Here is a 17,864-nt window from a genome sequence, read left to right on the forward strand (position 1 = left end):
GATATACATTGTCCGTATTATCATTACGGTGATATGGCGATCCCTTATTGGTGGAATGTGATCGGTTATTGTCGGAAAATTCCGAATGAAATCCGAATGTGTGATGTTATAATGGGCGTGTCAGGCATCCAGATACTGTTTATTTTTGTACATTGAAGACCTAAAAGTACATATGTCTCTTACTATAAATTATAAAACATTTATATAATTCTGAAGGACTAAAGCAATCTGTGACAAATTGTATCATTTCAATTTTGATATCAGTTCTCGTAGTGTGTGATATGGTCAGATAGATCCAAAATTCCTCCTCTCTTCAGCTGCCAATCCACATCACATTACCTCATTAATATTTTTTCTGTTTTCCTCGTCATGGATGTCCAAATCATGATCAACTTACAAACGCCTTACATGTTGGCATTCTAGTATGACGAACAACACATCCAAGACAATTTTAAAAATTTTAAGTCGCAGAATATGCAGTGTCAGTCCTGTGGAATTACATGTATTAAAGGGACCGTATGTGGCAAGTCTTTCAGTATTCTGCTTCTGTATATCAACTACCGTGTCTGACCTTAATCCGTTTGTCATGCTCAAATTTCGAGTATTCTTTTTGTCAACACAGCATGTATGTGGGTAGTGATCATTGTTCTTGTTACAAATGAATTGCCCCAATTCTAGTCCGTACTTGAATACAATTTTCAACAATAACAATGTAGATTATATCATATAGATTGTGTTGATATGCTAAATACTTGGTATTGAATTACAGTTTAGGGATTCAATGCTTTCCCTCGGAATGAAGACCTAGTACCTGACGCCGTCCCTGTGTAGTCGTTTTGATGCTCAGACGATAATACACTGTACTGAGATTTTCGCAAGGGTATAAGGATCTCAAGGACGCTTTCTGTAGTGATGACTGAACGTCGGATGCAAATGCTTATTGTGCAGTTGTAAAGTTTAGCGAACCCCTACTCCACGGACCTGTGGGTATATTCAAAACCTATTAACTCTGCAGATCCTACGTTAAATTCAATTTTGCAACGACAACTTTGGTCAAAACCAATATATGCTCTCACTTTGCGTGTTGAATATAGCTGCATCAGCAGAAAAGCTTTCGTCAAAGACCCTGCTAAGTCTCGGTCCAACCATCTATGTACAAGTGATCTATATCTCAGAAAGCTATAAAAGGTTCTTTATCGTGATTATGTATCACCATCTTCATCTTCATCAGGAGCATAACCAACTCTCTGAAGCTGAAATTACGTCACCAGATCTTACGGTTCAAAGCAGATCACCACGAAAGAAATTTAACGTTTGCCCGGGCTTGTCCACGAAACAACGAAACAAATTGCAGACGAACTAAAACCGCGTTATGTTATGTCCCATTTAGAAATCACAGCGGAGGAATATACATTCATGTTAGAAGCTGGCGTTTTTTACACTTTTTTTGCGATCGAAAAAGGCCAGCAAAAGTAGTATTTTAGACATCTTGTATCTACACCTTAAACCCTGTGACGTATATACATGATATGGGTATGAATGCTACTCGCAAACTATTGCAAATTTTGGAATTTCATAGGAAAACTTACAAGCCATATTATCCTTGTTTCTGACAGCCCCGCCCGAAAAGAAAAAAGACAATTCCCTTGGCTTAAGGTATCACGGGATATGGTCTAACGCTATCAAAATACACTGAAGACACCGAAAGACATGATACAGTACTGTTCCTTTTATTGAGATGGTGATACGGATATTTTGAAAAAAAACGACACATGATATGCTTGTATATGGAGAGTGTGTCAAACCAAATTAACCAGACTTTGCGACATGTTTTTAAGAACTATCTGAAGACCGGAACAAAAATTAAACAAAAATTTAAAAATTCTCAATTACCACATCCACTTTCTACGACTATAGGTCTATTGTGCGTGCTTACTTTAAATCGGAAACATGACATTCATGATGTTCTTTCGAATTCTCAACTTGGCCCATCAGGGAGCACTGGATATGATATTGCCAAAAGTTTGCGACAAGGAATGAAAATACGACAAAATTTAATGATATATAAATACTAGTACTGACTCTATCAAAAAACAGCTGCTCTCCAATGCGCGAATTTCACATTCTGGTTCAAAATTTCCACAACCTATCTCCTTAGATCGTTCAAAACTCTCTTCCTCTTTTTCTTTCACTCCATACAATCGAACGTTATTTCTCTTCGAAAATGATTCCAGTCTATCAGTATCATCTTCCAGATCATCTAGGCGACTGTCAATTTCATCCAGTTTTTGAGATATGGCTGCCATATCATAATTTGCCACACGATTTTCTTCTTTCAGCTTGTTTACTTCTTCCTGCGCACTGAGTCAACTGATCTCTTTATATCTCCAAATTCATTTTTCAAATCAGTGCATGAGGATTTCAGTTTTGCTTGGATAGTTTTAAGATTTAAAATTTCTTCTCTCTTCTCATTTCTAGTAGCTTTCATCTCCTTATAATAGAAAAGCATTTCTCGTTATCCAAAAACAAGACGCCACCATCTACCAAAATCTTCTAGCCATTTTCACCAAAAAGCTGTTGCAGACATGAACAAGTTCCAACCAGCAAAAGTATACAAACATACCATTAGACAGGCCATAAGTCGATACACTAGCTCATTACAATATCCCACCTTGTTGTTGGGTTGTAGAACTCAACGGGGATATTTTTCCAGTTTTTGGGAAGCACAAAACAACAATGCGACATCTCCAGCAGGATATATCTATACCCATTTTTTTGGTGCAAAATGAATTTGAACACCTCTCAGATTGCACCATTTTACACCAATTTCTCAAAAATTTCGATTCGAGAAGGGGACACCCCCTCTCGCGCTCTCAACCCTTGGGTTTTCTAACAGTTTTACTTAGTAAAAATACAAATTGAAAACACCTCTCCTATTCCACCAGGCTGCACCATTGCACACATCAGTTTCTCAAATCACACAAGAAGAGGGTACAACCTCCTCTGACACTTTCTCCCCAGCCTCCCGCGTGTACTCCCCCGTTCTTTCAAATTCTGCCCTGTCAGATCGAAACCCTTACTGTCATGATACCCATCCAAAGCAAATAATGCTATGTGGTTGGATACTGGTTATATAGCGTGAGCTTTTATGTCTACATTTTATTGCATTGTGACTTTGAATTTCATTTTGTTTGTTTTACCTCATTGAACCGATCGACATTAGATGATAATCTAGCAGGGTAAACCAGGATATGAAAGGTCTTTCCTATTGCTACATTTTTTGTAAATTTTACGGAATATATGTGTTGATATTAAGTTTTCTAAGGGGGGGCCTTCAGTCAAAAATGTGTTCGAGAGGGGGGTACTCAAATTCATCAGGGTTGGCAGGGGGTTACTCAAAATTTCAGAGTTTCCGATGAAATTTCTTCATCCCTCCCGGTCCTCTCGAAGTGTTTTTTTTTAATTCACAGTTACCAGTTGTCTCAGTATATAAACTTTAAATATCAGAAGCATATATAGTATACTGCTGCTTACAGTTTCTTGCAAAGAATGCCACAAGTTATTCATAGTTACAGATTTGCACCAGTGATATGAGCCACATGATAAAAACTTTATAGGCGCTCGGCCAAATAAGCAATAGGCCTATATGTGTGTTTCCAGTTAAATGCGTCCGAAAATTAGGGTACTACTGGGTATGTTAGAGGAATTTTTTACAATTTTTTTTGTTGGCTGAGACCGATTAAATATAATGAAATTTAGAGAATTTACGTCGACGTCATACTCTAATTTTTTGAATATGCGAAAAATTATCTCGGGTCGGAAACATATGTTCCTATAGGCCTATTCGGCATTTAGAACTAAGCTTAGTTGCATTGCTTCTGCACACAGAAAAAAAAGAAAGAACAGACCACGAAAAAAATGTTGTCAAAGTGATGGGGGAAAGATGCTGACATCCCCATTTCCTCCACTCTCCCGCCCACAAGAAGTCAAATGGCTCTCCTCTGAACAGAGAGTAGGCTCAGTAGAGACGAGGTCGATCGAGGAGACCACAGGCGGCGCCTGTGCTTGTAGGATGCATGCGAAATTTTTGTACCCGGAAGTATTATTTTTACAGGGTACTTAGGGAGTCTTCTTCGTGACCGAAACAGATAATGATGATGGTGTGATTCTGGTGTATTGTTGATGTCGCTATCGAGTGTCGCTGTGCTGTGTTCGGTTGCTGCTACAGTCTGTATTACCCCTTCATCGATCCAAAGTGCATTGCAGGGTACAACGTTAATATTGCAGGTCGATAGTTCACAAAATAGCGCGCGCGATTGCTCTCCGAGATAAGAGAGGGTTTATCCTCGGCCAAGATGAGTGACCGGCCCAAGATTCCCAGGCAGGAGTCGTTGATGATGCCGCTTGTCCGAAACCCCTTCGTGCATAAATTGGACCTGACTGTTGGCGACAAAATACGGGTGAGTATGAGTTACACTAACAAAGCAAACTGAAGTTTCAGCGCATTTGTTTAACGTTTGTTAAGTTATCACACCCTGATATGTTGCCAGTTCAAGGGTTAGCGCTGTCGATTTCCAAAAATAAACATACCACACGTATGCGGTACTGTCATGACACACAATAATGGTGACAATGTCGCAACCTCTAATACTCCTTTGTAGTCCCTAGAGTGCCACCGCCTTCAGGCACCTCGTACCGGTAGTACCAGCAGTGTTCACACAAAGAGGTTTTTATCTGTTTCTAGCTCCATGTACAGCATAAACATAGTCCGAAGACTTATCATTATGTGCCCCCCACTCTCTGAGAACGTAGAATACAGTTCATCTGTTACATCATGGAGTCTTGGAGATAATTGGTTGTTGAGTAAGCAGTGAGGGACTGGGCAGTGTAAAGGATGGGGACATCGCAATGCCTTGTTTAATCAGTATATCGCATCTGTCTGGACCAATATTTGCGCGGGACAGTTAGCATGTATCACATCATGCCAGTCAAACTAGCAGTCTAAAGTCACCTAAGGTCACACAGTGGATATTGTCATTGGTTGTTCCCCCACAGAATTCAGGTTGAATGTATTTTTGTACCACGTTTCAGTCACGAAGAATGTTTGCGTTGAGGTGCAGACAAAATTGCCCTCACAAATTCCATTCAATTTTGTAGTGTTGTGAGTATAACTGTTCGCCGTTACTAAATCATAGTATGAAAATCACACTGAACGTGGTTCACTACTTTGAACTTGAATTCTTGTTGACAGCATGGCAGCAGATGAACAGTTAACAGAATTCGAACTGTTGAAACGGAATCAAAATTTCAGAAGCTGCTATCATTGTCGTATGTCTGTTACAACCATTGGAGCATCAAATACATTTTGACAAAACTTTTTATTTTTATTACATTTTATTTTATTCTTGTCACCAGCACCTGTAAACAGATGCCATTGACAAACCAGTTGATTGATAAAAATACAAACCTATAGAAATTTCAAAAAGATGACAAACGTAAAACAGAAACTTAAAATTAACAGGGAAAGAGCAAGCGATGCTTACAAACATGATTCATGAGTTGTTTTAAAGTATTGTGCCAGTCACTTACAGGTGTCATCATGACTATGATCTGACCCATAAACTGACATTTCTCTCATGCCTAAAGGACACATCTCATCCCAAAAAGGACCATGCCTGGATCACCTAAAGATAGCCCATATTCTCACAATTGGGTGTAGTTGTGTATTCATACAAGTGTATATGTACTTGTCCTACAGCAGTTATTACACATATGATGTTTGTTTAAATAAAAGATTTTGTTTTGCAAACTAGTGAACTATTTAAAAAATGCCATTCATTGTGTCAGAGACTTACATGTGTTAACCCTTTGCACCCTGACCCCCTGGTACTCTATGACGTCATCGGACATTTCTGTCCGAGCCGGGTTCAAAGGGTTAATGATATTAGGGGCATTTTTTGCTGTTCCTAAGGATGTCCTTAGTATAAATTTGTTGGGAGTCTCAAAGAAGTATTAAAAATAAACCAAACATAAAAGGGCGTTGCAACAACTGACCACAACTACATATGTCATATTAATTCAATAATTCCTGCTGTTTTTTTACATTTCAAAAACTTATCGACTGAGCCTTTGAGTAGTTTAGATAAGTGTTGAGGCAATGGAGCTATCTAACTTATATTTTTGCAGACTTCAGTATTTCATGAGTTCACGTAGGAGAAGGGAGTGCCTTTAAAATGTACTGCGTGCAGTACAGGTCTAGTACGTTGGTACCGGTCTGTGTTGGTACCAGCTGCACCTTGGTTGTGGTGGAGGGACTGTTGTTGGAGTCGTAGCATGGAACTGTACTCAGACCTGCACGTAGAGCTACCACTTAATCTGTGTGTGTAAGGGCCTGACCAGTGGGTGGCAAGCCTGTGAAATCTTCAGGACTTCCTTAATCGATGTTACCATGGTTCTCCTCTGCATGTCAGAGCAGCCATATTTGGGTGCAGCAGAATTCTTACACATAGCTCCCAAACCAATTATTTTTCCCAACCTTGGCAAAAGAAATCTCTGTGACAGCTTTGTAGCACCTCAACCAATTTAATCTATACACTGAACTATTTTTATTCTTCAGTCCTACCGTATAAAATTTCTCTAATTTTTCTTTAAAAGACACTTATTCAATCATTCAACTAAGCTGAAAGAAAATGGAGAATTTTACTGTAAAATGCTATAATTTCATGTGTTTACAGCGGGGGCAGAGTTATCGGAACACCAAATTAGGTAATTACCCAGCAACTTAGCTGAGCACTTTGCAATTTGACCTGGCATTTACCTAAACAAGAATCTGTTTTATTGTCTGAAGACTGATAAGATATCCACCAAACTCAGCAGGCAGCTCCCACTTAGTAAACTGATATGCCTACACTGGAACAACCCATTTTCAACTGGGATCTAGTTCATGGGAAAATTGTGAAAAGGGGGAAAAAATATTATGATGTAACACAATCTATAGTACTCATTTTGTGTCCTGGGCCTGAACCTGACATATTTTGCCTCTGTATGTTATGTGGAATTGAAACATCGCAGCATCCCTTGTAAATCTAGAGTTACAAAACTCCTCAAATTTACCACCTTCCATGAGCCACCACCGACGTTGATGGAACAGTCTTTTTTAGCTATTATAGACTATAGTCTATAGAAGCTATTGGGATGGGTATCCGTCCGGCGTCCGTCGTCAGTCTGTATGTATGTATGTATGTATGTATGTCCGTTTGTGAGGCGTCCGTCCACTCAAATATCTTGAGAACCGCAGTACTTACTGATTTGATATTTGTTGTGTAGATGAAAAATATGATTTTGAGAAACGATTTTTTTTAATTTTTTGATATTGTTGAAAATAGGAAAATAATGCCAAAAAGGTGTTTTTGGTAAAAAATCTTCTTCTTCATAACCGCTGGTCAGACAGCTTTATTATTCGGTATACAGGTCCCTAGGGATAACCCAACTTAGATTTGTTCAAATTGTGATGAAATATGCAAATGTGTATTTTAAGGAATTTTTTTGTCATTTTTGGTCAAAATTTGACTTACATTGTATGTAATTGTTGTACTGTATAAACCCTATCAATTCACCCAGAAAAAAATAATTAATATGATTTTAAATAATTGAATTAATTAGGAAATCATCAAAGCCAAAATAATTTTAGTGTGGAATTATCAGAAAGTTCAACTTTTTTTGACAGTTCATAGTGAAATGCTTACCATCTTGGAGGATTAAAACATGTAAAGGCAACTTTCCTGAATCCCAACTTTGATATATTCTGAACCACCATTTATGTTATCTAAAAGAAATTGCTCATAATAGTTTGTCATGATAGGGTGGTCAAATAAATAGAGATAGAGAAAGTTCTAATTTCCATTTATGGTTGACTTGGTAAGGATAAAATAAGATTACTTTTTTGGGGAAAAAAATAGAGTGGTCAATTAAAAGAGTGGTCAAAGTGATAGGGTTTTTATGGTAGAGCTGGGCTGTAAGATTCCTCATGTGCTATTTATAGCAATTATGCAATCTGTGTAAACAGTGGAATGAAAGTGTAACATGATTCCTTATAATGCTTTTGATGACCTTGAACTTCTTAAGTTTCAAACATTTGTCTCTTCAGTGTGCTTTCTCTGAGTACGTACAGTCTCAACTTATTCAACAGAACTTACTTACAATGTTAATTTGAAAGTTAAAATGTGCTTGGTTAATAGGATGAAAATACTGATATTAAAAGATAACCAGCTCAAAATTCTTTATAACCTGACAGATATGCTGTTTTTTTATGACGTAAATCTTGATTTAAGCAAGTCTTGTTTACTTTAATTAGAATGTAATTAACTCTCGTTTATTTGCTATTATTGACTAATATAGTCTGATGAAATAAGCAAATCTGTATTTTTACGGAATTTTTTCCATTTTTGGTCAGGCCATCCTGAAATGAGCAAAGCAAAGATATCCACCTTCTTCATCAATACATGTGTCACAAAAGGTTATTCTCTACATAACACAGCAGAGCTCTGTCAACTGTTGAGTCGCTTGTTTTTTCAAAACCGCTGGTCAGACAGCTTTAATATTTGGTTTACATGTCCCTAGGATGACCTTAGTGAGATAATTTCATACAGACAGGAAATACTTAATTTTGTATTCATGTCTATTGTAGCTTCAGGGACTTTAGCCCTATGTTTTAATCATATGATTGGATGGTTGCTCTGACAGTCAGTGTTTCTTCAATGTATGTAATTGTGATTAAAAAACTGGTAATAACATGCATATATACAAAAACAGGACACAAAGTGACAGCGGCAATCATGTTTTACACTTTACAACATTTTATTCCGGCCCTTCAAAACTCTCCCATCAACTACATGCAGCTGCCAGTCAAAAATGTTTTTTGCAGTGTAGGCATATCAGTTTACTCAGTGGAGGAGCTGCCTGCTGAGTGTGGTGGATATCTTATCAGTCTTCAGACCATAAAACAGACTCTTGTTTAGGTAAACGCCAGGTCAAATAGCAAAGTACTCAGCCAAGTTGCTGGGTAATTACCTAATTTAGTGTTCCAATAACTCGTGCGCCAAGTGTAATTGTCTTAAATTAGGCATCTATTATTGATGGAAAGATGTTTGATGATGAATTTTGTATTTTAAAAAGCTTGGAGTTTATTTTACATGCCTATGTACTCATGTTTCTTTATTTAAAAAGAGACATTTATGCTATCAAATCCATGTGGCAGATTGTAAAACAGTTGTGAAACTGGAAATGATCTCCATAGCTATAGATAAGGGCAGGAATAGATTCACAGGAAGTCAGTTAATTAATGAGCATCGAGATAAGCAACATAAATATGTGTTATGGCCAAAAAATGTTCCCATGTGTACTAAAGCCTCCTTTCCTAAACCATGTAGATATGAAAATATCACAGACCAATGACCTCGTCACGTTAATGATTATTTTTCATAATGTTACCATAGTGATGTGCTAAGAATCATAGTTGATCATTGATTTTATCCTAAAAGAATATAAAACTGATGTTCGTACCAGAGGGGAAACAAAATCTTTTACTAGAAATATTAAATTGGTAATCTCCTCCTCAAGTGTCTTTGTGAATTTCTGAAATTCTTGCACATGTCAGTGATTGGTGATGTCTTGAACACACTGACTGGCACACACGACTGCAGGCTTCGATGAACATTAAATATTCAACATTCATTCGCTGTAATGTGCAGATGTAACTGGATTAAACTGACATGAGAGAAAATTATTTTTGAGGTGGATGATAAAACTAATTTCATCAGGGAAGAGGAAGTCCTTTAATTGAATGGAAAAGGTCTGTTCACAGCAGAAGGAGTTTAGAATGATTGTAGTGTACATTGTTGTATTATCAAAAACTGTCTCCTACATTCATCCATCATCACAATATATTCATATTTCATTTCTTCCATTTTTTGTGTGACGTCGGTGAAGATATAAACAGGATCTGACGAGTCAACGTAAATTTAAAAACAGTTGATAATGGATGATAATAATAAAGAAACAACTTTGGCAGGAAAAGTTTTGCAAAAATGTTGATATCAAGCCTTGAAATGGTACAGGAAAAGATGACATCATTCAGTCGTGTGGTAGCAACTTCCCTAGTAAAAGTTTTGTAATGATTTCTTCACAAGCTATGTCTAAGATGTAATCAATCAATGATTTTTTTTTTGTGAGTTATGGCTTTACAGTATCACATACAGTCATAATACTTCATAATTGCAAGTGCATGTCTGATGTCTGAGGTCACGCATGCTTGAGAAATCTTTTTCTTAAAAATAATGTAATAGCTTTATCTGGAAATGAAACTTGTTTGACGGATGGTTATTTTTCCCTACTCATTCCTATGGCCACAGGATTATTTTTTCACACTTTGGCCAAAAACCAAGATTATATTTGACTGCAAAGTGTAGGGATGTGAGCAGGTTCTGAGTCCATATATATACATAACTGGATCGACACCTGAAGCAGCCTTCAACTGCTTTATTAATAAGAACTCAACTAAAAACTAAAGTAGTGAACAGTAACACCCAGAAAACATGAGAAAAGAATCCATTTTTGTTGGGAAACCAAAACATCACAAACTGGATGTGATCAGCTATGCATACTGAAAGCTGATTGGCTGTTCAGTCCAAAGTCTGAATCCGCACAACAAGTCCACAACAATAAATTTCCATCTCTAGTATCAACATCGCTTAATACCTTAGCCTTGCAATTGCCTGTCTGTGCCCACCTGCTGTGACTCTTTGTATTATTTCAATGGTAGCACTTGCAAACCAAACGGCATTCCTGGCGATGAAGGATGAGTACACAAGTATTGTTTGCATGACTACCAATGTGAAAGTGCATTATGCAATTTTGAATAAAATAAATAATGAACAGGTGCTCCGCTCACATATGGCCGCGATCAAGCAAATTCACAAAAGGCAGTGGACTTGGGGCATATATAGGTTATTGGAATATTAATCAAAAAATGTATTGTCATTCATTACAACTCAGGGCACTAAATATTTTCCACTTTGATGTGGGATAGAACTCTGTTGGCATAGTTAAATGGCAAGGTTTAGAAATGGAAAGATATTAAAAGCACAGTATTTAACTTCTGTAAAGCCAACTTGCTCATTCTGCCATAAATGAATATTCATGTTGTATTGAATGGCTGGTATTCAAATAGGATCTTAGAAAGCCGGAAGATATTTTTATTTAAAATGAAAAAAGGGATGCATCTCATAGCCCTTTCACTACCCCACATACCTAGTAATTTGGAAATTTTTTTTATATCTTTCAGATTGCAATCTGCACTGTAACACTTTTCCCAATACGGCTCATCTTAATCTTAATGTTCCTGCTTATAGCCTGGCTTCTAGCTCTGGTAGCTCTGCTTGGAATCAAAGATGAACTTAAGGAACCCCTCTCAGGATGGAGAAGGTAGGAGTTCAATTATTCCAGCCCCCCACCCACATACAATTTCAAATTTTTTTTTAGATTGTATGGTGGAGTTTCTTTCAGTTCCAGTGCCAAACAATCATGTCTGGTGCTACAGTAAAGCCCTATGGGCTGTAACTTCTTGATGTGTTTCCCAGTCATTTTCAGGTTGTTGGTGTACTCCCCCATAAACATTGTGATGACCTCCGGTCAGCTCGTAAACACAGCCTGCATTTGTGCAGTGTCCACCTTCATTGTTCTGTGCTGAATTTAAGTGTGTCACCAATAACTTCAGCGTATAAACAAAACGTAGTCATGCCATTCCTCTGTTTGCACCCCCCCCTGTAGTGAACTTTGAACACTGACTCTTTATTTTAATGGCAACTGATATTAAAAAAAACAACAACAAAAAAATCATAGCAAGTTGAGTTTTATTCCGGACTTTCAACAAAATATTATGATTACAGATGCAGAATATAGCACCTGGAGTACCAGTGGGTAGCTGCATAAAAATAGCACCTCTGTTTGACCACATGACTAAAATATGTCTATAAAGATATCATTTATACTGTGGCAGGACTCTGGCATAAATATTTAAAGCGCTCATAGAAAATAGCAAATATGCCACACCCACGCCAAAGGGGAAAACAGACATGTCAGCTGTAGAGGATATCTGTCCTGACCATGACCTGTGACCTTGAACAATGACAATATGGAACAGTTTAGTTTTTCGCTCTCCTTTTGTAGCAGTCATGGTCAGCAAATGTATTTTGGTTTTAAGTGCAAATTTCATAATGAAGTAAAAAACAACATCTGCCAAGCATAACCTGTGATGAGCGCCACCCTATTTACAAATTACTGTGATGTCACTAGAATTCCACCATCGCCTTTCAAAACAGGACACGCCCCCAGTGTTTCTTTGTTTGATGTTTTGTTTGCATTCTTTTTTTCCAGCGTTGGTGAATCTTCGTTTTGATTTTTGATTTGCAATGAGGGGCAGTTTTCCTCCACTGTGATATTTGCCGTTGGATTTTTTGCTATTCTAAATTTACATTCCTGCGGAGGGGAGGGGGGGGGAGTTTGAGGACAATATGCAATTGAATTTTTTATTAATTTGTAAATGAATTTGCTTTGTGCATGTATTTACTTTCCAAGGTCCCTCCAGAGGATTAGTAAGTGAAAAACTAATGTTGTGCGGTCAACAATCTCAGTCTTGAAACAATCTCAGTCTTACGAAATTCATATACCGACAAAATCAGAGGTAGCATTTTAATATATCCTTTTGATGCACTTCTAATGCGTATTTCTTCTGCGCCTTCTTCTTGATGTAAAAATTGTGTTTGAATGATTAGTTTTCTCTCTTCAAAAACCCTGTCCAAGAACTGAATGACAAGAATGCAACAAAAACTGTCACTCCTTGCAAATCAAAATAGCAAACTATCCTCTGCTTATTCCCATAAATGTGCTTCGACTTTCCTTCAGGTTTTCAGGTGAAACTGAAAGGCCTGACATATGTTTTTTCCCAACTTTTTTTCCGGAGAAGAATTGGAAATCAGACGGATTTTCTGTTATTTTTATGTGAGGGCAATCTCTTACAGAAAAAGCGTGACGTTATTTTGTACGACATGGACAGTTTCAACCAGCGGTTGGATGGCCCAGCATCACATTACACTCGCATACAATCCACACCATATCTTTCCATGCCCTGTATTGCCATCATTCACTCAATCCAAAAACCCTTGTTCATGACCTTTTCTCCCATATTGACATTCCACATATATCATATCAAGACAGAAATGCAAATAAATTGCGTGGCAAACATTTATTGAGAGGATAAATGCAAATTGCCAAAATATTGAACAGATGGTTGTTTGTTTATCTTGATTTATGAATTGCATTACAATTCACTACGGCCCAAAGGCGCCCCATTTTGTACGGTATTAGCGTCCCGAATTTTCGCCACACATACAAGGAGTGCGCGTTCACAGAGTAAATTTCACCTCCCGCGTCATGTTAAAATTTCGCCGTATTTCCTTGCTGCACAGCTAAATATTAATGAAAGAGTTACAGGTCCTATTTCCCGTATATGCTGCCCTTACAATTATAATATTTTGGGAAGAATTTCACATGGGAATTCCAAAATACGTAAGCGATAACAGCATATGCAAAATTACGTAAAAACACAGTCAACAGCAAAGCGATCTTCAACTCGTCATTTCATAAAAATAAGAGAGAAACACAAAAAAATAAAACCATAGAGTTTTAGTTACCCTTCATGATATCTGTCATACCAAATATTATAAAAAATAACAGCGAAATGAAAAAGTTAAACCAACGGTTTTTTTCAGATGTATTTTTCATTTTACGATGTGTCTAATCAGCTCGATTTCCCATAGAAAACAATGGCGTTTAATGTACTGAACAGACCGTACAACTCTCGCTCGTTCAAATTTCTCAATTCTGAACCAATGATAGTGAAAAATGGCACAGTGTTTCTTTGATTTATATACAAAATTCCTGTCGTTTTAGTTTTTTGAATTTCTCGACGAAACATGTTTTAGTTGCATTTTATTTTTTCGATCACTGAATTTTTGCTCTTGCCCTCAATAAAATGGCGATCTTACGGCGTTTGCATATGCAGAATCAGGGTCTTATATTGACGCATTTTAATCGGTTAGCGTCTCTTAAATTGTACAGACCAAATACCTGTCAGGTTGTTGTAATTTACACCAAATTTTGGCGAATATCAACTATGAAAATTCCAGTAAACTGCAAAAATAACACAGAACAGAGGCGAACGGGCGTAGAGTCTCCACTGTAATCGTGCAGTGAACGTTATCGATCGATATTCTTTTGTTCGAAATTGTTACATTGTTGTCTCACTCACTCGCGTGTAGTTCCCCGTTCACAATGGCGCCAAACTACGCCGAAGTGCGCCAAAATGTGCTGAAACGTACCTAAAACTATCACCAAAACTGAAAAAAGTGTCGTCGATATACTTCTAGTACAGGAAACCAACGGATACCTTGATGTTAAAGTGTATAAGTCAATATACGGGTAATTGTGGAACTGTTTATGACGTGACCTCAACACCCGAGCGCCCGGCACGAGCGGCACCCGAACAGATTTTCGATCGATAATCTATTGAAAATAAATTGATACAATGTTCGCCGTTGTCAATAGCGACCGGCTGAAAGCGCTGTTCCATAGAAATAATGCTTCGCGGAATACCGTACACTGAGGCATACTTCTGGGCCGTAGTGATTATTTTGCAAAAAAAAAAAAAAAATTTGAAGTTTGTTATCAAATCCTGTTGTGCAATTTTGCCTGGAAGATGCAGAGCACTTTGTAATTAGTTTCACCCATACACAAATTGTCAACCTTTGTTTGTTTATTATTTTACTGTGTCACTTGTCTCACTATTGAGGTATTCCCTGTTTGGTGGTCACCAAGGCACAAAAATAAGAACTCTGATGTGATATGTTCAACAGCGCCCTCTCTGTTGGAAAGTCTGCTTTCTCTACATTGAGGGCAACACACATTATCCTATGCTTCGTCATGAAAGGCCAATTTCAGTAACATTGACTATTCCATCCAGCATAGCATAAGAATATATACCACAACTTTTTGTGTGAAATCACCTTTCTTATCATGACAGTCGTTGGAATGACATTACCATCGTAGATGTATATATTACGCTTCTGTGAATGATTTCTCTTATGTTGGCATTTTTGTTTGCAATGTTATTATAATACATCTTTTGTGTTTTTTATCATTTTCAGCCTCTGTCTCTTCTTCCTCTCACCCTCCCAATCTCACCCACCTTTCACCCTGAACAGCACCTGCACACACGAATGTTTCACTCATTTAATCTTTTTATTCACCACACGATAAGTTTATTCCCAATGTTGAAAAGCTTGTGTATACACATGTATAGTTCTTGAGAACAAAAAATAATTGGTTTCTCTTTACAGATATAGTTCATGATGCATTCACATAGCCCGTATGGTTAACCATAAATTGGTCCATTTTTTAGTACCACAAGCCACAGAGAAGTGTTCCTCATGGTTTGTAGTAAGCTCAGCGTGGCACTGTTAATGTATGTCAGTCTAACTCTAGATGGCGCCCTTCACTACTATTATTATTGCTAAATTTTTATGTATCTTGCCCATAACATTTCTTAATCCAAGCAATTCATTAAGCTGCTTTCTTTAATTTTAAGAAACTTTTATTCAGATACTAACACCCATCTGCGTCTTTATGTTTCTCCATTCTTTGTATGTTTTTTTTGCTGTTTTGTAGGAAACTGCTTATCCCAATAACTCACTTAACAGCGTTAGGATTCAAAAGCTGTGGCTATGCGGTAGTGGTCAAAGGCCAAAGGTCAACCGTGGCTAGAGCACCATTGCTGGCAATTGCACCCCATTCCAGTTTTTTTGACGCGATCCCTTTCCCCATTACCCTGGGGATGCCTTCTCCCGTGGCTAAAACTGAAATTGGAGATATTCCTCTTTTCAGAAGTACGTCATACTGGAGAGAAATTTTCATTTCTTTTTTTTTTTGTTTATCATGAAAGGCCAGATAAGCACTCATGGCATTGATAAATTTTCTTTGTAAAAGTCCATGATTGGTGTAAAAATTCTTTGCCCTTGTAAACTCCTATATTCTTTCATTTCTGTCTGTTTTAGAGGATGTTCACTGTGCCATTTTGGATCATATGAAAAATAAATTCTCGCTAGTTATCGGTATCACCAGTTCTGTGGTTTCATTGAAGGTATTTTGGGAAATTTTGTCTCGGACTTTGTACCAATTTTAACGTATCTTAATTGCCCGAAATATCTGACTATATCACAACTGTTGTCATGTAACTGTGCACGACCTCTGTATTTCACCCAATTTGTGTCTTTTTTTTTCTCTCCCCAACTTTTATCGACAGATTCTTGAGGGACTACCCTTATTACTTCGCTCTAAGGGCAATGTTCTTTGCATCTGGATTTCATTGGCTGAGATACAAGGGCCAAAAGGCGCCCTCTCATGAGGCTCCTATTGCAGCCGTGGCACCTCATTCTACTTACACTGATCCACTCGCTGTGTTCTTTGCTCTCTCCATCCCAACTGGTGTCGGACGCATTGAAACTGATTCCACCCCATTCGTTGGAAGTACGTTCTCACTACAAATCCAAATAACGCACGAACTCACTTGCAAATGCTGTGTGTATAACCTTGCCATTCGATTTTTTTTAACCCTTTCACCACTATGGTTTGGCCCAAAGCCATTGTTATGGTTTGCCAAGCGTGGATCTATTTACAGGGAATGGGGGTGAACAGGTTAAGCTGTTCACCCCCATTCTGTTTTAACAGGTCCACAATCACCATTTAAACTAATGGGTTTGGGCCAAACCATTTCGGTGAAAGGGTTAACCCTTTAGGACATTCCCATCATTTTCAGTTAGGATGGTTGGACCTATATTCAAGAAAATTGGGTTGCAATGTCTATGCAGATTTGCCTGTTAGGAAGATATTATACAAAGATACATGCCAAAATTTCAACATACATGTTGGCAGTGTTTTAAGTCTCTGTAGAAATTCAGTCAATTTTTCAAGGGATAGCCATGAGCCACCGGATGACGACTTGTGATTTTATAATGTTGCTAAATACATTGTTTTGAGGTGGAGTGGGGTAGCCAAATTGGTAAAATTACAGGTATTTGCAAGTGTGTTCATATTGCCCATCTCAATCTCTAACAGACCATGTGTCCAGCGAAAAAGTGTCAGCCAAAAAAACCATCTGAAATTGAATAGCTGCATCTAAATCATCCAAAAGCAATTGCTGATTTGTAATAAAGGCACCAAAAACATTTTTGTGCACATCATGTGATATGAGCAAAGCAGTAACATTGTCACAAGACAAAACACAAGAAAAAATTAATTTGTACTATTCATTGTCAACACACTGGGTAAAGGTACTAAATGTGTTTCAGGTGCATTGTACACATGGTCGAGTGCAAGATGAGAGATTCAGCCATGTGGGGGCGCTCTGCGACCTCCGACCCCACACCTGAGCACTCTCACACGGCCGAATCTTTCAGTCTAATGGTCGGTGTTAAAGATGAAGTATTTTAAGTCTTAATGGTGTGCGTTTGTGTGCGTTTGTTTACATGGTGTGGTTTTATTTGCAAACCATCAGAATAAGGATTAGATATAATATTGTGTTAGTTTTGATAATATCATCATAATCAGTTACGGAAGGGCAGCAGTCACTCCATGAGGTGAAGGACATAGCATCAGATTAATCACTTTGAGACATTAACTGCAAGTGATTCTTTAGCTTACACTTAATCCAGAATAGATTTCTTAAACTCCGTTCAACGGGGTCTATCTTATTC

The 17,864-nt window shown here is 37.7% G+C and overlaps 1 protein-coding gene across 3 annotated transcripts in view; it reads left to right on the forward strand.

Moving 5' to 3' along the window:
• The first annotated feature begins 4,124 nt into the window (after window positions 1-4,124).
• Window positions 4,125-17,864, forward strand: part of LOC139147508 (lysophosphatidylcholine acyltransferase 2-like) — a 58,413-nt gene continuing 44,673 nt past the window's right edge. Inside the window, exons 1-3 of one of the 3 annotated variants that reach the window (XM_070718623.1) lie at window positions 4,125-4,460; window positions 11,342-11,481; window positions 16,415-16,638. In XM_070718623.1, the coding sequence (XP_070574724.1) occupies window positions 4,356-4,460; window positions 11,342-11,481; window positions 16,415-16,638 (469 nt within the window). In that variant the 5' untranslated portion in view covers window positions 4,125-4,355. Of the gene's footprint in view, window positions 4,461-11,341; window positions 11,482-15,780; window positions 15,999-16,414; window positions 16,639-17,864 lie in introns of all 3 variants that reach the window. The other 2 variants (XM_070718625.1, XM_070718624.1) reach the window with 2 other exon arrangements.

The sequence above is a fragment of the Ptychodera flava genome, chromosome 13 (genome assembly GCF_041260155.1).
Source record: "Ptychodera flava strain L36383 chromosome 13, AS_Pfla_20210202, whole genome shotgun sequence".
NCBI classification, from domain to species: Eukaryota; Metazoa; Hemichordata; class Enteropneusta; family Ptychoderidae; genus Ptychodera; species Ptychodera flava.